General features: G+C 35.2%; 1 protein-coding gene across 1 annotated transcript; it reads right to left on the reverse strand.

Moving 5' to 3' along the window:
* Positions 1-332: 332 nt before the first annotated feature.
* On the reverse strand, positions 333-21,894 carry LOC145692697 (uncharacterized). Its single transcript, XM_081768099.1, has 2 exons — positions 21,822-21,894; positions 333-1,722 (listed from the first exon to the last, which is right to left on the reverse strand). Exons 1-2 carry the CDS (start codon positions 21,870-21,872, stop codon positions 556-558), a joined length of 1,218 nt encoding a protein of 405 aa, XP_081624225.1. The 5' UTR covers positions 21,873-21,894; the 3' UTR covers positions 333-555.
* Positions 21,895-27,929: the final 6,035 nt, after the last annotated feature.

The following is a 27,929-nucleotide window of genomic DNA, read 5'->3' on the forward strand; positions in this document are numbered from 1 at the left end:
AAAAGGACTTTAATCGGTGTTTTCTTTACTGACAGGAGTGGTGGAACAAACGTGTGAGTTCCGAAGATACGTACCTTGAAAGCGAGTAAGTAAATGAGTACTTATATTGTGGTAATGAAGAGCTAAGAGCTAATGAAGAGCTAAGAGCTACAATAAAATTTCGGGAACTTTCTAACTGCTCATCGTATTCCAAATTGATATACTTGTGACGAAGTTGCTAAGAGCACAACATGAATGTTATGGAAATATTAGGTAGCTATCGTCTTTTGTTAGTGATTGTATCGCCATTTTATTCTCTCATTATAGAAATAAATGAAATTATGTAATAATTATCTTAATAAATATTATTTTATTGCCTTCTATTAACTTACATATCTTGAAATTTGTACAATAATAAATTATGTCATTTACAACACGATAAATTTTGTGCAACAGAAATAAATTACAGAATTAAACATAAATACTTCAATGAAGTGTACTTTCAAACATAAATAATGATGTAGTTTACAATTTAACTTAATCGAATTCAATTGTGGTAATGAAATGTAACAATTATTAGGCACGTTGGTAATACCTAGGACTTTCAGCTGGTCTAGGCCTAAATCCAAATATGCTTCCAAATCCCCCTATAGTATCAAAAATACTATTTATACCGTTATTTAATCCTTCTTCGATACTACTAATTCCATTGCTAATGCCCTGATGAATACCTGAAAAACTATCACTAATCCCTTCCTGTACCTTATGTACATTATCACTAATAGCAGATACTATTTTACTAGCATTATCTTGGAGATGTCCCACAGCGGACTGAATACCGGCGCTTGCTTCTTGCTGAATATGAGCAATGTTATTTGTTAAGTCAGACGCGATATTTGAAGCTGCCTGTTCTAAGTCTCCAACGGTAGATCCTAGTTGCTTTTGTACGCGAGAAATAACATTTTGGACTTGGGTAGTCAAAGTATTACCAACCTCTCTCAACCTGCTTATAAGATCTTTAAGTTGTTCCTTAGCTTCCTCGGTTAACTCGCTTGCTTCATCAGTTAGTTGATTCTGAATCTTGCTGATGCTGTCTTGAATACGGCCAGCCAGTTGGTTAGCTTGTTGTCCTACGTTTTGAACAAACTCCAGCATTTGAGCAGCTCCAACTTGTGCTTGATTTTGTAGTTGTACAACATGATCTTGCACCTTGTCTACAGCGTCACTTATGGTGTTCTCTATATTGTTGCCAATATTCTGTATCTCAGCGTTGTTCACTGGTAAACCATTGTTAGAAATTTGGTTCTCCACTGCAGTGGCTTCTTGCTTAAATTGTCCAGATGCATTCTGGAGCGCTGCTTGTACTGCCTGTTGTCCGTTTGATGCAACGTTTTGAACATTCTGAAGACTAGAAGAAATTGTCTGATCGATCTGCTGAGGAACGCTTTCGACAAACTGTAGAGCGTCTTTGACAACATCTGATACCAAATTTTGAATTCCTGGCTGATAAGTACTTGCCACGTTTTGAAGATTGTCAATCTGGTTTCTAAGTGTCCCCATCAAAGAACGAAGTGTTCCATCTACAAAATCCCTGATTTCTTCAGTGACTTCACGGGCAAAATCTGCTGCAGTTCCCAAAATGGAAGATGCTGCTTGAGTGACCGAATTAACTACATTTTGAGCCAAATCTACAGCTTGTTGAATAGCGTTTTGTCGCTGACGAATAATTGCTCCATCCAGGTCCTGCAAGTAAATAAAAGTAAAACTTTTGTAGTTAAAATGATACCTTAAGACTTTCAAAAGCAGAAGGAAAACAAGTTAGATAAAATTAATCAACATATATATTCATATATTAATATGTAATATATCAGTAGTTATCACAGTACAACTACCGTAGAAAGTGCATGAACTTGATATACATTTTATTGACAATTTTCTCAAAGAAATTGTTTTCGAAATAATAAAAGTCTTTCTATTATGAAAGATGTTCTTTGAATTGAGACAAAAGTATACTCGTACAAAGTCATGTATGTTGAACTTATTCAAACAAAACTGAACATGAGTATACATTTTCAGTGACAGTTGTGCTGTAAGTATGTTTTATTATCAAAATGAATTGATTCATGTAAAAATCACAAGACTTTCATCCCACAATTTTCGTTTCTCATTTTATTTTGCTTTAAAAAATTCAATATCATGACTGCAGTATATATCATATATATTTAAATGAACTCATTCAATCTTCATCAGACTTAGTATAGTGACAGACTTAGACCTGCTTAGTAACCACATGAAATACTTTTTGATTCCCGAGTTCTGAACTATCAAAATTGGGAATTGGATTTATCCCTAAGAGGAAGAGGAATGAGTTTCATTAATATTCAAAACTTTCCCATAATTTATTGAGAAAATACCGAATTGCTTGAGTTGAAAGTATAAAATTCGGTATTTAAACTTCTAAATAAAAATAAAGGAAGATGTGTTTCAGCATTTTCGCACATTCTGCATCTAAATGGAAGAAAGGGGTCAATTTCTATATTATAATTGACGATTCTTTCAACAAAAAATACCCAATGTGAGGATTTGCTCAAGTTGAAGGCTAAAGTTCTGCTCCTAAGGAACAAAATTATTGTTTTATAATTTCCGATTTTGTAATCATTAGCAAATATGAGAACTTGCTTCAGTTGGAGGTGTTAGATTTAGTATGCAAACGCTTCGTTAAAAACGAGTGAAAACGCTTATTTTTGTCTTTTTCTTTTATCTATCTATCTATCTATCTATCTATCTATCTATCTATCTATCTATATATATATATATATATATATAAAATTCCTGTTTTTATTAAGCAAGGTTCTCACTGATCTGGAAAAGTCAGGATTTCAGCTTATTCGTAAAACGTACTAGAAAAGTCAGGAAATTTCACGAGAAAGTGAAAACGAAACTTGAAAAATCAAGAAATATTAAATATGAATTTATACTTCTCAGAACTCATTTCTCTTTTTCCTTTACCCGGCTACTTGGTAGGGAATATTTTATAAAATAAATTATTTGTGGCGTACAACATCGTGTCCGTGGGTTTTCCCAGGGTACTCCCGTTTCCTTCTACTTTCTCATTCCACCAATTCTTCCATTATCGTTCACTCGCTTTACATCGTTTCCCTTAGGCTAAGGGACATAATCGTGGGGCGTTAAAATCAAAGATTTCATTTCATAAAATAAATTAGTTTGCTTTACAAAACTTCTTTACCTACACACACACTGTATACATACACGTGCACAGTAGGTGAGGAAACCCCCTGCTCGTGAGAAATATAGTTACTGTTTACATTATATATAGATCGAGAAATTTATAAAGCGTGGCCTGGAAGACCTAGAAAAGTAAGGGAATTCGTGCTCATGAAAAAAGTGGGAACTCTGTTAAAGCAATGGCTTTGAGTAATCTAAAAGAAAAGTTACATTTGCGAAAACAAACATTGTTGTTAAATTATAATTCTGTAATAGTTTAGAATAATAGTTTACATCACACACATTAGGTAGATATTGGGATAATATGTTTAGTCAAGGCTTATTATTATTATTATTATTATTATTATTATTATTATTATTATTATTATTATTATTATTATTATTATTATTATTATTATTATAGTAATTTTTCTTCAATACATAGAAATGAAAAATATTTGACGATATAGACAAATATATGAGATATAAGAATTGTTTTCAACCATTTGCCACTTGAAATTAATTACTCACCAATGAATAGTTCGGAATAAGTCTTACTGATATTTCGTTGACCGTTATATTCAAATATCGAAATATTAACATTAAAACACTACTTATCCACATTTCAATATTTTCTCATGTTTCAATATTCAATATTTTTTGACATTTCGATATTTTGGTACTTCTGATATTTCGATATTCGTTGTTCCAGTACAGTATTTCGCAGGGTTGAAAAAACATGTTTTTTTTAAAAAAAAAAGCAAAAAGAACGTTATTTTGTTTAAAACATTTTTGTTTAAAAGATTTTTAAAAACAAACACGTTTAAAATGTTTATTTATAAAAAACAATAACCTATATATATATATATATATATATATATATATATATATATATATATATATACATTTTTAGCAGATATTGCTTGCCATCTAACCGCTAGACCAAACTTCGGGAACTTCCCTAATTTCGACCCGTCCAAATGTTCAATTCCACAGAAAGAAATCGGGAGTTTTTCGATCTCAGCTCACGGAATGTGTAATTTAATCGGCGTGACAAACATCTTGGCATTTGAAGGCGGTACTCCAAGTTCCTTTTAAATGCTGCTAGCAAATGAGAGGCCAGCAGTATTGCCACGTTTATTTTGTACATATCCACGTTTATCCCTTGTCACCTGATCGCGCTGTATTTCCTCTGCTTATTCATAGCCACATCCCTTTACCACTTGGCAACGTCGCGTCAGAGCTTGCGTTTGATTCGTTTAGCTGAAATGCCAAGATGTTTGTCACAGGCTTTAGTTTATCTGTATCACGTTCTGTTGGTTGTCTGCATTCTTAACCTTTAACACTAGAAGCACGGAGGGGTCAATTTGACCCAAAACATTTTTCTCTTTCTTTCTTATGGCGTTATTAATGACTTGAATCTTTTTTTTTTTTTTTTTTTTTTTTTTTTTTTTTTTTTAATATAGCTTTTCATCATTGTTTGAGATGTAAATATTTAGAAATTTTCAGCAATGTACGGTAGATAACTTTCGAGAATTTTAGTCTTATACTTTTAAGCACGGCTGGGTCATTTTGATCCAGCTTCTTGTTTGTGCGAATTTGTTTCACTTTTATAATTTTCTTTCTAAACCAACAATGAATAACGTCGTACTGCAACAATGAAATATCTATCTGCTGTCTTATCTGCATTTTAAGATATTATATATATATATATATATATATATATATATATATATATATATATATATATATATATATATATATATATATCATTTGGTGTGCAGTTTATTTCGTTTCTGTTAGATTGCTAAACCCGTTCTTATTATTGCCATTGTGATAATCAGTGAATTTATATTCGTTTTAGTTGTGGCTTTTGATGTGTTCAGATTGTGCTGTAGTCTTCATAACATGAGCAAGCAACCAAGTAAAGAATATTTCAAGACTCCGGAAGATGCATTAGAATATTGTTATAATATTTCTAGTGAAAACTCTGACAATGAGGACTTTTATGATATTTCGGATGAAGACTATGTACTGAGTGAGAAAGTAAGTAAGAACGGAAACTTTGAATCAAGTGAAGGCGAAAGTAGTGAAACAAATTCAGTGGTTTCAAGTGAAAGACCCTCTACTTCTACTGCTACTGTTGCTGTTTGAGGGTGTGGATCTACTCGTGTTTGTGGTCGAGGAGGTGGTCATCCTAGATCTGCAAAAGAAAATGCAGATCAAGATATTCGTGTTAGGTTAGCGCAAGCTGCCAGATTTTCCATAGGCTTTGAAGAACGTGCTGCCGATGGAACACTTTGGAGAGTCGTCTCTCATGAATATGATCGACATACAACAGTTAGACGTTCAGTCCAGAATATTCTACGACATATAAACGGACTAACTTCTCTTGCAAAATCGCAATATACCGGAAGATAGTTTGTCTAGCGCTTTGCGCCTCGTGATAAATGAGAAGATTCTTAGACATATAAAACGATGCACAGAAGAGGAAGCCCGTTTGAAGTCAGGTGATCCTAGATGGTCGATCACATTAGAGGAAATAGATGCTTTGGTCGATCACAGTAGAGGAAATAGATGCATTTTGCGCTATCTTTTACGCTCGAGGAGCACACGGCACCAAATCGAATTCAAAAAGGAATCTTTGTAACAAGAACTGGGGTCCGCCATTCTTCAGAGAAACTATGTCAAGAAATAAATTTTCAGAAATTATGAAATATTAAATAGCTCAGATTTCACATGAAAGCAAGAGATTTCATCCTCGAGTTGGCCATGGAACTTCGTGCTCCATATATGGATATCAAATCGATTACTATCAATAGCATAAAAAAAAAGACACTCATGGTAAACGAGGATAAGGACTCAAGAGTAATGGAGAAGCCAGTGCGGTGCAAAGTTGGTAATTCTAGCTTGAACAAAACTCATGACGTGTGTATGGGATGCCAGAAGCCTGTATGTGGAAAATGCACAACGGTGACAAACGTGCGGTGTTCAAAATGTGTTGATGTCCAATCCAAGTAACTGTATGCGAACTATCAAGGATATGTTTATAAGGATAGTTCAGGATATGTTTTCGCTGACTGCAGAAATAAGTGAAAGAGATAAGACCATACTGCTATTTGTACATATTAGAACTGCCGATTGTGTATTTTTATTTTTCTTTCAATACAAGTGACAAAAACGTAAATGTTTTAATTACTGTTGACCACATCTGCTCTGTTATGATATAATTATGTAAAAAATTATTATTTTTTATTATTAAGCAAATTGAAATGACCCATCAGTACTTATAGATAGGAAGACTATTTCAGTGCTTTGGCGCAACTGCTGCGTCGGGGCTTTAAACCTCAATAGCTCAACTCCTAAGGTAGGAAGATGATTTTGGTACCAATTTATTTCCGAAGGGTGCCGGTGTGCATTTTATGTATGTGGGAGTACCACGGCGGGGGATGGGAGGAGGGAAAAGTCGTGTTATTTTTTTCAACAGGTTTTTAGGGGGCCATTCCCCTCCTTAGGAGTACACTCATAAAAATTGGTAAGTGAAACAATGATGTAGGCCACTACATAATAGCCCCCTGTATTTGTACTTCTTGCTTATGTGGGGGAGTAGGGAGGGGGCAAATTTGGCCAATTTTTCGAGTTTTTTTTTTACTTAAATTACATTTATTTTTACAACAAACATCAATAGCTCAGCCTCTAATTAAGCTAGTAAGATCTTCTGGTATCAATGTATTCCTGAGGGATGAAGCTGTCTCTAGTATGCATTTTATGAATGTGGGGGGAGTTACCATGGCTGAGGGGGTAGGGTGAAGTTCGTTTATTTTATTTTTTCATCAAATTTTTTCATCAGGTTTTGCGGATGATTCTTCTCCCTCTGTGGTATACCCACAAAAATTGGTATGTGAAACAATGAAGTAGTCCCCTACATGATAATAACCTGTATGTGTGCTTATAGAGGAGCCAAGGGGAGGGGGGAAATTTGGTTAATTGACATTTATTTTCAGGACAATTCCATATAAGACAAGATATCTTTCACTCAGGGCCGTGCCGTGGAAAATCAGCGCCCGGGGCGAGAGTATACGACGGCGCCCCCATACATATATTCCAAGCAATTTTTCCTATCTTTTTTCCTTTTTTCTTCCGAATTTTTCGCCTCCCTTTCTTCAGCGCCTGGGGCCGTCGCCCCTCTCGCCCCCCCCCCACGGCACGGCCCTGCTTTCACTTAGACTGTTCTAAAAGCATAATTCTTGTTCCTATACATGATACGTGAAGCAAAAATGACTTGCATATGAACGGGTACTATGGTAGGGGAGGGGAGAGAATGTCACATTCAATGTTTTTTTTCTGCGCGTAACATCTTTTTGAGAATATTTCCTACATAAAACGAATTCATTACTCTTTGTACTGCATGAATGGATACCATTTTTTATATTATTGTCACAAGTGGCTGGCTTACATTTGTCAGCGTAGGGTGACTGCAAGGGTTGCCAAGGCCTCGCAAAGTCATTTTTTCATATTTTTTATGTTTTTTTTTTTTTGTTTTTTCTTCTTCTACAAATATGGCAGGAATTGCACGGATGTTACCTCGTTGGAATCTATGCTCTATAAGCTCTTCAACGGTGTATGAATCATGACTCTGTGATAATTAGGGGGATCACCACGGCCGCCAACGCGAAAGTCTGCAACAACCCTTCAAAATTGATGTACAGGGTGTTTTTATAGAAATTTCGTTATGAATTTTTACCTCGCTTTGTAATGCAGCAATAGCTTCCATTTTTTTGTATTATTGTCACAAGTATCTATCTGGCCTACACATTAGTATCATTTTGTCAGCATAAGATGACTGCAAGGGTTGCCAGGGCCCCGCAAAGTCACTTTTTCATATTTTCTTTTATTTTTGTGTTTCTTCTTCTACGAATATGGCGGGAATTGCATGAATGTACCTCGTTGGAATTTGTGCTCTACAATATTTCCAACGGTGTATGAATCCTTACTGTGATAATTAGGGGTCACCAGAGCCCCCAACTTGAGAGTCTACGATTTTGTTAAAATCCCTAATGGGCGTCTAAAGGTTCATTATGTTTTTATCCCGTAGACACTAATCATTGTTAGGTATTCATGTTGCAGATAGAGATGAATCTTGAAAACTGTTTAGTTAAAATGTGTTATTTGATCCTTGTAGGCAATCTCGGACTGACTAGGGCAGGACGGCAGGGATCCCTGCCGGGGCCCTCTCTAAATATATATTTTTAACGTAGTTTGTTTCGTTTCCAGAGTTCGGTGGTCTCCAGCATTGAACGTAGTCTTGCTCTCCCATTATTGGAATGAAACTAACAGTATTATAATGTCCTGTTTGGGGTCCTTTGTTTGTGGTCTAGTAAGAATGTATTTCAGTAATACGAAGAATGTGGCCCCGGCATCATATTGTCTAAATGTGTATTGGGGCCCCATGAATGCCGAAGAGAGACTTACTTTTATCAACTCCTGCAAGAGCCCAGGTGCGCCAGAATAAAATTTTCTAGGGTTGCCCATCTCCATGGTTGCTATATTGCGTCTGGTATTTCTGGTAAGTAATAAACGTGGTTTGCAATATTACATATACATTTTCGTAAGCCAGGGGGACTCCACCCTGCCCCCATGTTCGGAGGCCCATGCTGGGGCCTCTGTTGGTCGTTTGTCAAGTTATTGCAACACCAAAAAGAAACAGACTCTGGGGCCTCATTACCTCACGTAAATGAAGATCACAGCTTTATGAAGAAAAGCCACTCGTCCCCATTCGCAAAGGTTTAACAAGACTGTTAACTAGTACTACTACCACTACTACTACTGCTACTACTACTACCACTAATAATAATAATAATATAATAATAATAATAATAATAATAATAATAATAATAATAATAATAATAATAATAATAATAGTAAGGGAAAATGGGGCCCTCCAAATGAGGCTCCTGCCGTTGCCCTATACCCCTCAGTCCGAGACTGATTGTAGGCTAGTCACTACTCTTTTCTTTGAGTTGTATTTGTCAAAGTATTTCTTATAGCTTATGATATGAGAACTGTTTATTATTATGGAAATGCTAGTGACCAAATATATATATATATATTCCTGTAAGTTACGCGGTCCAATTGAAATAAAAAAACATCCTAGGCCCGAACCTCATCTATGTTGAAACAGGCCCGTATCCACGGGGGGCAAGAGGGGGCCGGGCCCCCCTAAACTTTGGTTGGCCCGCATAAAATTTCACGGTAGGCTTGCAAATGAACTATAATATGGTGATCAAGTATAATATGATTGGGTCGGGCCCCCCTAACTTCTACCGCCCCCCTAAATTTTTAAGCTGGCTACGGGCTTGTGTTGAAAGTTTTATCGAGATCGATCAGATGGTTCAAGAGTTATTAAGTCACAAATAGAGTCACTTTCAATACTATATATATATACTAGCTGAACCTGCGCTCTCTACACAATGCATCATTTACATATCAGCATGAATCTTCTTGTAATTTCTCACATCTGTACATGTCCCTTTACAGACACAAAGGAAAGAAGTCTTGATTAAAAACAATCGGCAGGGAGTCAAAAAGGGAAGATTTTTTGGATCATTTTTTAAACATCTCGCACCGTTTGCAATATTTGAGCATACTTCCGGTTTGAGTTTCTAATTCATGTATGATCAGTGTTTTCTTTCTTCTTGCATGCAGTATGTAACAAGCAAATACATTACACACACAATTAATTATAATGTCAGTGATATAATGTGTTCATTGGGCAAAACACTCTAAACAACAAGGGTTCATCTTAGACTGGAGAAAGGTTATCCTTCGTTTTTCATTATCATTTGGCCATGAAATAAATGCATGAGAGATATATAACCCCTATATACAAATATGTGGTGTTGGAATGTATAACTCGAAGGATATGATGTTTTAATTTTTTTTAATATTTCAATAGTTCTAGTGTACCCCTAAAATATGTAATAAAGAAATAATGGCCATGCTTTTTAAATATTCAATTAAAACTAGACAACTACACAAAAGTTAGAATGGATCAGTGATAACGGCACGTTTCTAGCACTTGTGTCGAAAGAATTGGAGACAAACATATGAACTTTTCTTTGGAGACAAACATATAAACCTAGCATTTTAATATACGCATTGACAGATATTTTGTTTTGTTCAAGTCATTGGGCCTCTGTACACTATAGGTTTATATCGTGGTTAATTAAAAGCTCTAGTTCTTTACTTACCTTAATAATTAATGGCAATATGTTAATGTTCATTATTATCATTATTCTTTTATCCAAATAATAAATTTGAAGTTCCAGTTACATGTTCACAGCATTATTACCATAGAAATACACAAATATTATTGTTGAAATCTAAATGTGATTATGATGCTTGACCTACTTTGAAATAATTAAATTGATTGGTTGATAGGATTTCATGGGAGCGTCAACAACGAAGCTATTGATCTTCTCACGAATAAATATTGATTGTAAATATTGATTGTTTGATTAGAGCTTATTGGGAACGACAACATCGAGGTTATTGATAGCTTATATAAATAAATAAGTTAATTGAATGATTAGGGTTCAATGGGAACGTTAACATCGAGGCTATTTGTTCCCGTCCCGAATAAATAATTATACTGAAATAATGCCATTTTAAGTTGCAATTAAAACGTTGCAACAGTTTTAAATCTGCGAAATGCCTGCACGCTAGTGACACCTATTGGCATCAGCAAAACTGATAGCTCATGTAGTGACATCTATCAACTTTACTATGTACTACGAGGAACTAGAGCAACGCATAATTGACAACTATTTTGTATTTTAAATAGAATTCAAATCTTATGTTTTTCACTTTTCCCACACTGAATGGCATTGCTGATGTGGTATACCATCATTATCCAGCAGAATGTTTAATATTCCCACACTAGTTGGCAGAGTGGTGTCTGTAAAACCTATGTAGGTGTTTGAGATTCTTGTATCTCAGCAGCACAGTTGGTTGCCCTTACAAAGGCTGCTTGTCTGCATGATTGGGAACTTTTAAATCGAAAAGTAAAGTTGAAAACAACCTTGGGCAACATAGTTTAATGCTTGGTTTGGCCAACTAACAATTTGCAAACGTGTACCCAATGCCCTTGATCCTATTCTCCTGATTCCAGGTTTCCTAATCATAAAATACATTTGTACAACGTAAGTGAAAGTTTGTAAATACTAGTTACGCGAAATATTTGGGGGATCTACATTGGCAAACGAGCTGATAATGATATAGCTGACGCCCAACATTGGCTGATGCTCAACAAAGAAAGCAATTACGACGTAGGGTCATAGTTTCGCAGTTGGCTAGCCTACCTTTTCCCAAGATTATTTCTACTGTTTATGTTGCTTGGATGTTGAGTAGCGTAAAAGAAGAAGTCGTGCATTGAAAAGATGTTACATCCAACGTGGGCACCCATAGACAGTAACTAACTAAAACTAACTCTAACTTTATGGCCAATGAATCTCGGAGGTTCAATGCCGCGTTCACAAAAGCTCTCCATTGACTGTTCTTAGCCAACTGGATCCAGTTTCTAATTATTCCTATTTCTGCGAGACCCATCTTAATATTGTCCTCCCATCTGCGCCTGGGAGTTTGATTTTCTACGGTCAATCGCTCAAGTACAGCTCTGTTACAATTACTGGTGGATCTAATCTTTACAATATATAAGATAACCAAGAAACTTCTGTCGCTTTTTCACCCACCACTTTTGAACATGGATATGTCACCTAAGACGTATCTGGAAGATCAAAAACAGTAACCATCAGCATCAACGATCTTCTGCCAACGTTTCTGGAGGCCATGGATTTCATGACGATAGAACTTGGTGGGCCTTGAAGCGAAGAAAGTATCAAGTGCATTTTGCACCTCTACTAGGGATATGAACAGGCGTCCTCTAAGGTGGTTATCCAAGGAATCGAACAGGTGATTATTGAACGATGCAATGTCCGGGGAGTATTGCAGATGCAATAGTGTTTCTCATCCAAGGCATAGAATGGTGTCTCAGGTCATCCTGGCTACGTGGGGATTAGCGTTGTTCTGTAACAGGATGACCCCTTTCCGATTCAAAAGTGCTGGCTCTAGAGTTTTTATTCTTTTTTTAACACTGCTCAAGTGCTGACAGTACATAGATCCTTTGATTCTCTGACAAGCTAGTAGCAGCTCCCGATGCACAATGCCGCAAACAGTCCACCAAGCACACAGGAGGACCTTCTTCTTATGCAGTGCTGCTTTCTGCTGTTTTGGAACCGGTTCATGGGATGCTAACCAATGATGACGGCGCCGTAGAGCTTTGTACAGGACCCACTTCTCATCACATGTCAACACCCTGTCCAGAAATGACTCGTTACACAAACGAGAAAGCAAAGAAACAAAGCGGAGTCTACTTGCGTTGCCTTCTGGCCTGGAGTCAAATCATGTAGGACCCATCGACCCAACTTGTAGTGCTTCCCAAGTTGATGGAAGTGCTGTCGAATGGTTTCTGCACTCACACTGAATTGTAGCCCCAGTTCCTCACATGTCTAGCCACTGTTCGATTCAATTGCTACCTGAAGATCTTCATTTTGTAAATGTGGTGGTCGTCTAGCACGTGGTGCGTCTTCAAGTATTTCGTCACCATCCTTAAACTTGTTAAACCACTACTGCACTGACCGCGTAGTCATGACACCCTCACCAAAGGCCTGGCATATCTTCCGCCCAGCTGCAGCGGCGTTTGACCCCAGTTTGAACTCGTACAGCATACACGCCCATAAGATGCCCTGTGGAGCTCCCATGTTCACTTTGCCCTTACGCAAGTTCACGGTGTAATTGGACAGCCACAACCAGGTAGTATGTTGTATATACCTATACCATCAACTGACCTTTGTCGTATCTCTATTCGCTTTCAACTCACGGTGTGAGGGCCAATTGAACACAGAACGCCACAAAAAGGGACAGAACTTTCTTGGTTAGCTTTATAATATGGTAAAGTGTTTGTCATAGGTCATATTACGATGAATTTCAATTTAAATTATCGTATATAATTATTTCCTTCTTGAATTACAGATACTTTTTCAGTTGGAAATAGGATGAAATTTGAAAGTTTCGAGTCAAGGTAAAGTAGACCAACATAAAGGGGAGGAAAAGTGTAAAATTTGACTGTGTCTCGAAAGCCAAGTTGTAAGTCGTATTGCTATTGTTACAATTACAAATATCAATATCCAAAAGTGCCTCAAATGAAAAAGGAAGAGTAATGGAGGTCTTGAAAGTAAAACGCAGACAAACTCACCAGTGTTCAGAAGATGCTGTCTAGAATGTACTGAACAGAGTAGGTCGGTGGGTCCGAGTGGGTCAACATGAGTGGTGAGTTGCAGTGGGTCATAGCTGTTTACCCACGACCCAATGACGACCCGCTCGGGAGAGTAACGCTCCCAGAAGTTTTTGTGCGCTACTCTAGCCAGCTGTTTTACGCGATATCCTAGCCAGTTGTTTTAAGTTGGTCACAAAATTTATATCATGGAGTACAAAGGGAACAAAACGAGCCCTGTGGGGCTTCTAACCCGTTCCTCCTCCTACTACTACTACTTATCTGCACAAAAGTAAGTAAATCACTTTTTTGAGTATTATTTTCATCTTAATTTAAAAAGCGTTACAAAAATGTAAAAAAAAACTTTCCTCGGGCCGGGTTTGAACTCACGCCAAAAGATATTTTCGTTATTTGCATATAGCGCTAACCAACTAGGCCACGAAGACCGACAACAATAATTGTTTGATTTCTGCTATTTGAATGCAACGTGGCAAGAAATGGATAACGCCAGCCAATCAGAACTGTGTTTTTCGTTCCTACTTCCAGGAGCATTACTTTCCTGAGCTAGTCCTGACTCACTGACCCATTCCATCTCTGACCAATGAAAAACGTTCAACTTAAATCGGTGTAAAATCTTACACCTTTCTTACTCCCAAGCAAAATCTGAGATGACTCCATGGCTTTTCTTTTTCGTCCAGGGCTAGATTTCAAATAAAATGTTGGTAATAATTTACTCTGTAAGTCATGCTCTATGGCATTCTGAGAATGAATACTGATACAACAGTTTTCTATTTAATAAAACATTTGACCTACAACATGTTTAAATTATTGCTGCATAATACCATCAAACGCTGACTATCTACATTAATTGTAATTAACTGTTCTTGTTAACGAGGGTAAAAGTGAATTTCTCGCCCGCTACACACTTTCTTTTAAGATACTTGATAAAAAGATGTAAGAATCTTCCATTTATTAGTAGGTTAAGATATCACTTGGTTCGGTCCATTGATATTAAAAGCTTATGTTGAAGTACGTGTGTCATGATGATTTCATCCTTTCGCTCTCATATATATAAGGTAGCATAGTCCGATGTATGTTTCATTCTTAAGAATATGTAGAGTCATCAAAACATTGAAAACGAAACCATACTTTCCAAAAGTAACTAATCAAATATGCAAGTCATTTGAGCATACTACTTTAATGACATAACTGTTCCAAGTTCTTCTTCAAGTAGATACAAACAAAACCACGTGATTCCAAGAGGTTGATTAATAAACAAAAATAATCATTAGGTGTATTGTTAGTATTATATCTCATAGTTATAGTCAGGCACGTACGTACGTAGAAATTTATTTCGGAAGGCTCCAAAGCTTTCGGGCGAGCCCAAATTCAAAATGAGGAAAATTATATTGTTTCTAAAATTTACCCCTAAAATTTGATTAAATTTAGAGAAAAGTCATTTTGGAGGGGGTCGGGAATAATCTAAAGAAATTTCGTAGGTAAATTTAGCAAAAAGGAAAAAAGGGATTTTTTTATAAAACGTGAAAATCCAGGGAATTTTTGACATTCATTGATTGACCAGTATAAATGTTAAGTTTTTCTTCGCTTTTCAGAAATAAACCCATACAATGGCAATAATATTTGTGTATGTGTGTGTGTTCAAAGTAGCATAATTGTGTATTTTGTTGTAAAGAAAAAGTAAGTTAAAAGTGAAAATAATAAAAACAATAAAAGCAAATGAATAAAACAAATGTAGTTGGCACTTCCTTCAATATAGCTAAATTAATCTTATCACATAACTTCTCTCATATTAATTGGATACTCAACCCATTAGTAGAGAAAATTTAATTTAAAAAAGGGAAATTTTTGTGTCAGATCAGGGAAATTTTCTTAAGGTAACCTACAAACACTGCCTGACTTTCCAAATGATTTCAATATGATGAAAATCATTGCGCAAACATGACTTTGTTTTTCAGCGTTTCAGAATTAATATCTTAACTCTGTCTTAAGTTGATTTTACAATACACGATTCATAAAGATATTAACGACCATACAGTTTCTAATGGCCAGTTTTCTAAATGATTTAACATACCGGTATGGGCGGCGATTAGGGGGGGCAAAGGGGGGCAGTTGCCCCCCCACTTTTTTTGAAATGACACATTAATGTATATAGTTTCATTTGGAAATATAAAATTTTTGTATGTATTAATGGTTCATAGAATAAAAATTGTGCCATAAAATATTTGCCGTCCCGTGACTACGTATTGGTTGTCTCCCGTTCAGTTAAGAAAGCTACAGGAATTGGGTTTTAATTGCCACGAAAAATGACCCAAAAATTAACCTATTGGAGCGCCACAACTCGAGTGTACTTTCCTTCTTCTTACAAGGACTCAATATGTTAGTCAGCCGCTTTGGTACTAATTGAAATAACATTTCGTATTTTAAAAAAAAAAGTCCTTCACAACTTATGAAGGCGCGGCAATGTTTGCAATGTAATATACGAGTTTAGGGGTATACATATACAATTTTTATATACAATTAAATTTAGTGAATTCAACATTATTCTAGGTTTTAGGATTGTTTTGTATAACTGGAGTGATTCTAAGTATTGTTGAGTTTTGACGTATTCCAAGAAATTGAAAACTGTACTTAATGGCAACGAACATGCATCAGGAAGCTGCAAAGTACTTCTTTAAATGTCGCAGCATATGCTTCTAGTATTTATCTTTCTAAGAGTAATAACATACATTTAATACCATGTGTGGAATTAAAAATATAAGTTGTTCATTAATCCCCGTTTCAATGTAACTTTTGCAAAACAAGCCTCATTTTTCATTACTATTCGATTAACATTATTTTTTCTGTTTAATTGTTTTGCAGATTTGTTATTAAATAGACCCTTAATCTGATCACACAATTTTTCAGACAGAATTTTAAGATTTTCTTGAGCAAGAAATCAAATCTCTTCTTACACCTTCGTTGTTTAAGAGTAAAAAGAGCTAGTATATACTTGCGTTGCTCATGCCAATTTAATTAATAAAATATGAAACACGATATACAGTATTTTAACTGGAAAAGACAGTATCCTAATAGTTATACAACCTTTCGTCAAACATAATGTTAGAAGCAACCAGGAAAACAAACATTGATATACAAATATTGAGATCATGTCTTGCCCCCCCACTTTTAACGTCCAACCGCCGCCACTGCCGGTAATCTATTAAATTCCAAATGCCTGCAGAAAGTTAGGAAAGATATGCTAACATAATATGTATTCATGCGCAGGTCTGAACTAAATCAGTTGGCATTTTTGCTTTCATTTGTTTTCATAGTTCCAGTCACTTGTTTTGGTCTGCCACCTATCAACAAGTATATAAAACATGATCGTGTAAAAGTTGTTTCAAGACCATTCGAGACTCTTGCTCAAGTGTCTTGAACAACACTCCTTTGAACGTGCAAATTTAAGGTATTGAATGGTTTTGTTCAAGCTTTCTTGGATCGTCTACAAGTAGCATAAGGAAAAGACCCTTGCAAGAGACTCTTTTGTTCTCTTGTGTTACGTGGTTGTAGATTCGTTGCATGCAATCTAGAAAGAATTTCATCTGGTTTACAAATGCAATGAAACAAATTATTGCGGATTATACGTAGTTAACTACCAGTGTTCTGTTCGCTATTGAGCATTTAAAGAATAAAAAAGATCATGAGAAATTATGAACAAAGATGGTCGATAAAGCGTCAAATTCTCAGATACGGTCTGATATCAAGGTTTGTTCAAAGTAGAGAAAAGGCAATCCTTGACAACCATAGAGACTCTTATACGTCAAAAAAAAAAAAAAAAAAAAAAAAAGTATATCGTCACAAAATACATCGAAGCACACGTTATTCCAAACACGAGGGACCGTGGTCGGTGATAGCATTTCCTAATACATCCAACTTTACCGAAGCATTCCGTGTTTACTTCTGTCAAGACTTACTTTTTGCCTACTTTGGACCCATCTCGATATGTTCTGAATTCTGTGACTTATAGTCCATCCTGTAGAGAAACCCTTGCACACCCACTGCACATTAGTGAAATACAGTGAAACCTCTACTAACGGACACCTCTATAAAGCGGACACCTCCTATAACGGACATATTTTGCAATCTCCAAACACTGTAATAGGAAAAAAACATATTCACAAACCTCTTAAGCGGACACTCTCTAGTACGGACACGGACAGTCTTTCTTGTCTTTTATAGGTATTATTTACCTTCGTATTACGGACACTTTCTTTACAAACAAGTTGGAAAATGCAGTAAAAATACACTTTTAGTAATTCATACGTATGTCACCAAGGAAGAACATGTGAGTGTGACAACATTTTGCCTCCTCAATTGTCTATTCAGCAACCCAGAGGAGGAGTCTCTGTTTCACAACACCCTTATATCCTTTGCTTGCATTCCACTCCCACCCAATCTGCTTCAGAAACAAAAGTGATTGACAGTTGCCCACTGTTCGGAATGACACCTCACTCTACTGTCCCGCTGGAATCTCTAACCAAACAGAAGACAAGTTTGGTATTTTTGACCACGGGTACGCATATTGTCTTTTTTTTTTTTTAAAAAAAAAAAAAAAAAAAGAAGTCATTGCTGAACTGCAATTAACTCATAAATTAAAAGCAACACCGAAAACGTAGTAAGTAGCGATAAGTGTAAAGTGCAGAAAACTATAACATCTTATTCCCATGTTGTGCCTCGAATTGCATGGAGCAAAATAATGCAGGTATACTAACATTTTGGTAATATTCATAAATACATGATTCATGCAAAAATATATTTTTTTCTAATTGCATATTAATTACCTTGTTTATTAATTTACGTAAGAAAATATTGAAAGGCGGACACCTCTCTATAGCGGACAATTTTTGATTCCCCACGGCTGTCCGCTTTAAAGAGGTTTCACTGTATATACTTTGGATTGCGTATGTATGATTTCCTTTATGTTAATATGGACTGCCACTCTCCACGGTTTCTTGTATTTAGAATAGCACGTGATAACATTTAGCTTTTCAACGATTTTGGACACCTCTACCTCTGAAACTATGCACAGTTCCATATAAATACAGGTTTCTTCCACAGGCCCATATAAACTCTTCCCTTATTTTTGTATGAGTAATCACCTCTTATTAGTTTGAAGATATACTTCATTAACATCCTGTACATACTGTGTTGCGAATATATTCCCTCACAAAATAGCTAAATAAAGCACAGAATTTTTATATTATAGAAATTATATGTATACAGGGTGTTTCAAAACCACACCGACAGCGTTTGGGAGGTGATTTCTGATACCAAGATAAGACGAAAAGTATAGAGCAAACTGGGTGCACAAATGCTTCCTTTCGGAGTTATAGACTGCCGAAAACATTGAAAAAAAATAAACTTTAAAGTTCATAGCTCCAATACTATGGCACGTGCTGTAATTGGGTCAAGACTTCACTTAGGAACTAGTATGTGACCTATTCAAATATCCGTGTTTCGGAATTTTGTGATACTTCCGCAACAATTTTTATAGAGATAGTTGCCAAGTACTTCAAATTATATGCCCGTAGCCAAACTGCTTCTATAATGTTAAAAATTGTTGCGTAAGTACCTTAGGATTCTGAAACATGTATTTTTGGATAGCCCACATATTAGTTAGTAAGTGAAGTCCTATAGTTTTGGAACTATGGACCATTAAACTTCATCTTTTCATGTTTTCGGCAGCCTATAACTGCGAAAGGAAACATTTGTGCACCCTGTTTGGTCTATACTTTTTGTCTTATCTTTGTGTCAAGAATCATCTCCCAAACGTAGTCTGTGTTATTTTGAAACACCCTGGACATATATATATATATGATATTAAATGAAATGAAGTTTTACGTCCCCCGATTATGCCGGTTAGGCTAAAGGAGACGGTGATGATGAGTAATGAATAAAATGGTGGAATAAAGAATGTGGGAGGAAACGGAAGAACCCCGAGGAAACCCACGCACCCGGTGTTTGTCCACCACAAAGTTCACTTGGCGGGGGCTGGGATCGAACCCAGGACCCCAAACACCAGAGGTGAACGCTCTACACTGAGCCACCGCGGAATGAATATAATTCGAAAATTTTTAAATTTATATATTTTTAATTTTAATATTTTGAAGGAATTAAGACAATATGTAGGCCTATGTACTGACAATGTTACAGGTAAAAGAATAAATAAGTCCAAATGGTAGAGTAAATAGCAGAAGAAAGATGTGTGTATTGGTTTGTTTGACGAAGTGTGTATTTAATATGTGTAATTTCAAAAGTAAACAATCGAACAGTTGTATTAGATGAAGTTTTTTTTTTTTTAAATAAGTTTATGTTTGAGTACCGATGTTCCATGTACGGTATGCTGAAAAATAGATTATGTGTATACGGAAAGTAAAATACTGCAGTTTAAGAAGAGTTAATGAATTGAAATGAAGATGAATATTTGCCTTTCATTTAAAGCCTTCGTTCTGTAACATATGACACTTAAAACTGTTACAAATAATCACATTTTCCCTCAATGATTGCATCAAACTAAAGATTGAATCAACGTTCTTAGGTTTCTTTTTTTAAAAAAGAAAAAATCCCTCAACTGACACAAAATTTTCCATTTTCTTATCAAATTTTGCCTAGTTTGTTACGTGTCCAATTTCTATGGCAGAAATTTTGTGATAAAATTAATTACGTATGTCAGAATTTGGTGTTTCCAACAAGCTTTTGTGTCATAATCTTCTACAGAATGTAGTAAAACTAGACAAACTTCTTTCTCCAGTTATTTCGTATAGGACTTTTTGGAAATTGTCTGTTTGTCGTTTGGTAATTTATTTTCCTCCAATCGTAATTTTTTGTTTTTTAACTCCAGACTACAATTTACGTTCCTTGATGCTCGTTTTTATAGATTTACGAATTCCTGCGTAAATAACTTTCACATGCACTTTCCAACAGCAAAATTTGACAATTAGAACTAATTACACACTTATTCAAGTGTCATTAAGTCTACACCCGGCTCATAGAGAATTTTATTGGTATCAATGAAATGAATATATGAAAAATCCCATATATGCTGCTAATTTTTACAAAAATTCCCTTTATTCAAAAAATGAATTTCCAAAAATCCCACAAAATGTTCTTTTTCCTACGGGTTGGCATCACTGTGTAAGTGTAGAAGACATTTACAAATCCATCCACTACTTCCTGAGTTCGTGTTACGCCGTCATCCAAATTCACCTTCTACAAGGAACTAAGGTTTTGAGGATGCGATTGCAAGTGACAATTACATAATAAAATAGTTAAATTGGGCGACAGTGAAAACATGGGGGAATGACTGTTTCATATATGTTCTGATAGCTGTGAACAGTGGCGTATTTACGATTTTGTTTCGGGGGGCTTTGCTAACATTTGGGGAGGGCTTTCCCTTAAAATGTGAAAATTCTGCAAGATATTTCATATACTTTACTATGGTAAGTAAGATTTCGGGGGGAGCTTAATCCCGGAAGCTCCCCGTAAATACGCCACTGGCTGTAAATATAAAAATTAAAAGCCAAAAGTTAACAGTCTACATCTTTCATTTCCGAATACAGCTAGTAGATAAACATCACATAAACATCATCTTTTTAACATTGGAATTTGACAATAAACTCTCCGACGATTTCAGAAGTCGTAAGCAAGGAATACGCGTATGGTAAGTAAAACAGCGTCTTCCATGTTTATACAGAATGAAAATCGATTATACAGTTTGTCAGATAAAATGAAAACTTTCACTTTAACGTTCCACGCATAGCCTATGCCTTTAAGCTAAAGGAAATGATTAATACAAATGAATGATGATGGAATAATTGATAGAATGTGAATGTGGAAGGAAACAAAAGTACCCGGAGAAAGCCCACGGACATCATGTTGTCTACAACAAACTTATTTTGTCAGGAATCGAACAAGAGATCTCACACCATCAGAGGTAAGCGCTCTACCACTGGGCCACCGTGCCCCCTCCAGAACGCGTTTCAAGACATGCTCTCCCATTAAAAGAGTTACCAGTGTTTTGCTTGACAACTTCCTTCCATGTACGCCACTGTTCTCGGCACAACTGTGAGTATCTTACTTTTCTCACTGTACCACTTATTGTAAACAAAATATACGATAAGATGTCGTTAATTTCAATTCAATATAAAGAGATATAAAACAGTTGCAATAATGACGAAAAAAATCAGAAAATGAATAACAGCAATGAATGACATATTTGTAAACTCACCTGAAAAACGCAGGACAGCGTAAGGCAAAGGATGAAATACTTGTAAGCCATGTTGAGACTTGTTTGCAGTGAATTCTCTAGACAAACTCTTGTCGTAAAAGTGATTCTTAGCGGCTTATATATGAAGAAAGTTCAAATATTTTCTTAAGACACCATCTGTGGTTTGTGTACAAACCTACTTGAAATATTTTTCTTCCATTATTATTATTATTATTACTATTATTATTATTTCTTCCTTTTCGTTTGTAAATTGCAATTAGAACTAGGTAAGGGGAAATCAGATTTATTTTCGTATATTACTTTTTGTTCGTATTGTTTGTAGTATGTAATTACTTGTGCTATAGTATCCTATTTCTTGACCCCAATATTTATTACTCATTCAAGATAGCTTCCCTACACACAGACTTTTGTCAGAAGTAAACTTTCATTTTTTTTTATTTGTTGTAAGTAAAGTTTTCTTCTGTTTTGTGAATGTCGTCTATTGTTACCATTATCGATATCAAGAACACATGCCTTTTCTTGCATCAGTATTTACTTGTTATCACATAAACAGTTGCATTTGTCCAAATGCTACAATTAGGTTACAAGCTACGAAAGGCATCATAAAATGTGCTGCTGAAATACAGATTCATCAGACGACAATTGAGGTATTGAAACAAAAAACGAATGAAATCTGTAATAATAATAATAATAATAATAATAATAATAATAATAATAATAATAATAATAATAATAATAATAATAAGAAGAAGAAGAAGAAGAAGAAGAAGAAGAAGAAGAACATGAAAAATCAAATCTTTGAGTTTTACGTCCCACAGTTATGCCAGTTAGGCTAAAGGAGACGGTGATGACGAGTAATGAATGAAATGGTGGAATGAAGAAAGTGGGAGGAAACTTGAGAACCCCGAGAAAACCCACGCACACCCGGCGTCCAAATTTGTGTTTTTCACCGAGCTCGGATACAAAATACTATTTGTATTCCCTACAACAGGGTCTCAACCTGGGGTCGCGATCCCTATGGGAGCTCGCTGAGACAAGCGAAAGAGGTAAATATAGTTAAAATCTAATAACGGAAAATATTTTTAAATATTATTTTGAAGTTTGTTCTGATAGGTATATTTTTATTTTCAATCACTGTTACGAAGAGTCAAAAATAGGTCTACTAAACATTTTCTACAGGTGCAGAGTTGTTTAAAAATTAATTTAAATAAAAGAGGTACGATATGAAACTAATGAGAACTGCATATTGAAATACGAGAAAAATACAAATGCAACAAAACCTGCATATTGAAATACAATTAAAATATTAAAAGCTTGAGATTCCAGAGCACGGTGTGATTTCACCAGTGCGGCAATGTCCAGTTCAATCTTCGTGACACACATTATCAAGTCATTTAAAATACTCTATAACTTTTTTAACAACTGTCCGTTTTTTAACCAAAATTTGAAATCAGTTTTTTATATCGTATGACTCAAAATTAAGGTAGCTATGAAGTTTCAAAATTTTCAAACGGGCTTCATTTTGAAACAATATGATTCGATATTTGTAACACCAATGAACTGACCAAATTTGGTATTAATCCATTTCCTTTTAGGGAAGCTACTGTATCCACTATATACAAGAAATGGATTCTACTATTATAGAAGTAGATGGATATCTTAACTCCGTAATAGCAAAATTAAAACTCCCACACAAGCTTACTACAAACAAGAAAATATAAGGGGGTCGCTGCCAGGAGGATGTGATAAAATGGGGACCGTGATAGGAATTAGGTTGAGAACCACTTCCTCAACGAGACGACGAGCTACCTTTTTTCCCATCAAATTTTGTCCAGATTTGACTACTAATTACATAGAAGTAAAGTATTACACACGAAGCGGGACGAACCGAGACAATCTTGTTCCTGATCGATCCAAATCAGGGGCGTCATTTAGGGGGGGCAGGAGGGGGCAATTGCCCCCCGCCAAGAGTTTGAGGAATACATATACTTTAATAGATTGCCTACTAATCTACTAGTACAAAACGTGAAAGTCTTATGTCGGTGGGGCTCTTGCCCCCCCAAGCGAAGTCTGAAATGACGCCCCTGCACCAAATATAGCGATATTTATTCCTTAGACCAGTAAGTGGTTCTCAACCGATGTGTAGCGACATATTGGTATAACACGCCGTCCCATAAGGTCGAGAAATTTTAGAATTTAAAAATCATGAGGAATTTAATAATAATTAGTTAAAATCGAGACAGAATTTACAGTCCTGCAACATAAGCATGTAAGTTTATTGTGAAACTACGCCTAACAGCCGAGCGAATCAATATAACGTCTAAGTGGCTCATATCACGCAAGAAGAAACCTCAGCGTCCTCCCCTGTACACTTATTTCGGAGCAAAAGACTTCGTCGTTTCACAATAAACTTGCATGCTCATGTTGCAGGTTTTTTTGCTGCGGACTGTACCAGTCAACACCTCCAACGATAACAATAATACTCAATGCTATATAGAGTCATTATAAAAACTTATTGGTTTCACTTTATTATTATTATTATTATTATTATTATTATTATTATTATTATTATTATTATTATTATTATTATTATTATTATTATTATTATTATTATTATTATTATTATTATTATTTATAATAGAAGTATCAAACAACTGTGTCGCGATGTCCTGGAGGTTAAGTAAAGTGTGCCGTCACTCAAATAAGGTTGTGAACCACTGCCTTAGGCGATGGGCTACTTGTCACCGAATTTCGTTCAGATTTGATCAACAGTTACCAAGAAATAAAGTAATACACAGAAAGCGAACCAAGTAGACCACCAAATATAACGATCTTTATTCCTTTCACAATGGGCTACGAACCACCATACTAAACTTTCTCGCCCCCAATTCCTTATATTAAATCATGTTATTCTGTAGTGACTAATGAAATATTTTCTCATGAAATAAGAACAAAATTATCGGGCATTTTCGGAAACCTTCACTAAACGAAAACTCATCCCCAAAAATAAATTACCCGTTGTAGATTTTTCCATAAGAAATAACTTATGGCATATGTTACGGTTATGAATGAAATATTTGTTTTATAAAATAATATCAAAATCACATGAACGATATTTTACAATAATAATAATAATCAAACATTTATTTATGATATATGATCAAAATCGCATGAGTCATTTATGAGAAACTCATTCCTAAGAATGGACTACCCCTTTTGAGTTTCTCGTAAGGAATAATTTATAAAATATTATAGAGTTATTAATGAAATATTTATTTATGAATTATGAAGAAAATCGCCTGTTTTTGAAAAAATCATCCAAATAAACTCACACCAAAATAAGTTTTATTTTTCAGATGATTTTTCAAATCATTGCATCCGTTCATCATCAAACAACGAAATTAGACATGTCAGTTATATATATATATATATATATATATATATATATATATATATATATATATATATATATATATATATATATATATATATATATATATATATATATCAGTATACATAGACATACATACTGTTATTACGTATGGATTCTTACAGATTTACTAATATATTTCTATACATTTAATTTTACGCATACGAATTATTTTGTATATACAAACAACAAAATGTTAAATTTCCAATCATTTATTTTGTTGATCGACATAAGACGCACCTAATGTACCAGTTGAGTCAGTTATGAGTTACAAATAGAACTTCATGTTTTGTATCCAAATGCAACTCGAATACTTCAAACAGCAAATGTTGCAGCATTTCGGGCAATAAAGAAAGGGTCGAAAGAGGTTCGGAATTGGAGGCAGGCATAACCATCCCGATCAAATGTGAATAATAAGCTGAATTTTGCTCCTCTTCTTAAAGAAGTAATGGATAATTATATTTCTCCATCAACTATTAAGAATGGCTTTCCCTACTTTGACTTGTTTCCCTTTGACCCAAATAGTATGTACTATAGTAAATGCATTGGAAACACATGTACGTTCTCACCAATTTCTGCTCAACATTCTTGTGCAGATACAAACAAAACTATTGTCTTAACAGCTGAGCAGTTCTCAGACATTGTGGGAGTAGATGTATTGGAATAGTTGGAAAGCACTAAAGTGGAGAAAGACTCGGAAAAGAATCGTAGTGTGGATGTGTCAGCCTTATATTGTTTGTTGAGACATTTCAAAACAGCTACACAAAGCAGTAACCCGATTCAGTAGAGAAAGGAATTAAACCAAATGTTCTTCAACATTCTCTAGCAGAGGACCCGTCAGTCAATTAAACAGAAGAAACATCAGTTGCCGCCATATACGAACAAGAAACAAACGTAAATACTCGTGATTAAAATAGCTCCAACAATGTTAGACCATCATTATTTTCTGGGAATGCAAATGTAGAGACATTTGAGAATGAAGTCAGTTATCGTGTTCAGAAAGTGCTGAAATGAGTAACGGCTCAAGCAGATTGTTGAAAACTGGCAATTCAAATTATGCGTCATTTGCTGGTCATATGCATTGGCCAGAGACACCTAAGAGATATTTCAGAGAAATACCAAGAAATGATAAGAGAGAAGGAAATCCGAAAGAAGCAAAATGAAGAAGGAAAAGCTAAGCGGAAAAGAACGAAAGAGGAATCCAAGGTGGAAAAGGGAAGGAAAATGTCAGCACAAACGGGATGTAAAGATGGTACAGCCAGAAATGAATCGAAAGATTGTACATCGAAAGAGGAACCAGAAATTGGTGAGAGTAGTACCAGAACCGGAAGCATTTCTCCTCAGAATTCAAAAGATGAACAAACTGTAAAGAGAAATTTGTTCGGTGCCCAAATGGATGTCAGTAAGAACTCCAATAAATCATGTTGAAAATGTGCACTACAGTTAAACGCTTACAACATAATAACGCGTTCTTTGTGTACGAATAGTTTTCATTTATATTGCATTCCAAGAGATCACAAGATTCATATTCTAGAAGACCGGCAAGATGATGATGTTTGCTACGTTCTGGACGATGACAGCGAAGATATACAGGGTGTCCCAACAGTAAGTATACAGTCCCGTGCTGACTAACTCATTGCTTTTTATATACTTCCTTGTGGTTATCCGTCAGGCGGACTTAGTTTCTTTATTATTTGTTCTTAATGTCTTTTTACTTACGTATATCTTAAGCTCGAAAGAGCCAAAGCAAATAAACCTATAAGTTATAATGTATACGTGATCAATGCAGGGATGTATACCTTCTTTTGGGTCACCCTGTAGATATACCAGGTTATGATGATAATGAATAATATCATTCACTCTGTAATACAAATCGTGCGACCCTTGTTTCTCGTTTCCTTCTTTCATATTCAAAGATTTATTAAAAATAGTTAAAAAACATTGATCATTTTGCCTGAATTTAAATGTTATTGTTTGTAGATCGTTATAAACAATTTTAAGTGCTTTCTTGTAATTATTTGGCCAAAGAGTAACCTGATAGTATTAAATTTCGGCACATAATGTAAAACTATGTTGTTCTTTATAAATAAAAACCTTTTGAGTTGCGGGTTACTAACTAATTATATCCACAAATATAAAATGTATAACATGATACACCTTAGATGTATAAGATGATATAACCTAACAAACCTGACCTTATCTTACCTAACCAGACCTCAACTCACCTAACCTAACCAAACCTAATATAACCTTACTTTACCTCATCTTACCTAATTTCATATCTTTCCTAACCTTGCCTAACCTAATACAGCTACTCTCCAGATTCGGGTCGTATTTGACCCCACTCTGTGATACATGTCCTAGTGAATGCACGTTGTGATTTTAGGGTTAAGCATGATATTAATTTATATTCTACAGTGAACAGAATTTTTGAAGGAAATATCTAGCAAATTCAATGTTAATCAAAACCTAGTTAGAAATCTCACTTTTACCATTGTAGTTCTTAGCTATTCATGTTCGCATGCATCACATAAAAAAAAACTCCTTTCGTAACTAGATGCTGCTCTTGGCCACTACTTAATTAGGAATTTGATACATTCATACATTGTTATTCTGAAGCAGTAAAATACATCTTTCACTGTTATAAATATCATAGAAACGGAAAACCTAATACGTAT

Source organism: Thermobia domestica, chromosome 8 (assembly GCF_964235325.1).
Source record: "Thermobia domestica chromosome 8, izTheDome1.hap1.1, whole genome shotgun sequence".
In the NCBI taxonomy this organism is placed as follows: domain Eukaryota; kingdom Metazoa; phylum Arthropoda; class Insecta; order Zygentoma; family Lepismatidae; genus Thermobia; species Thermobia domestica.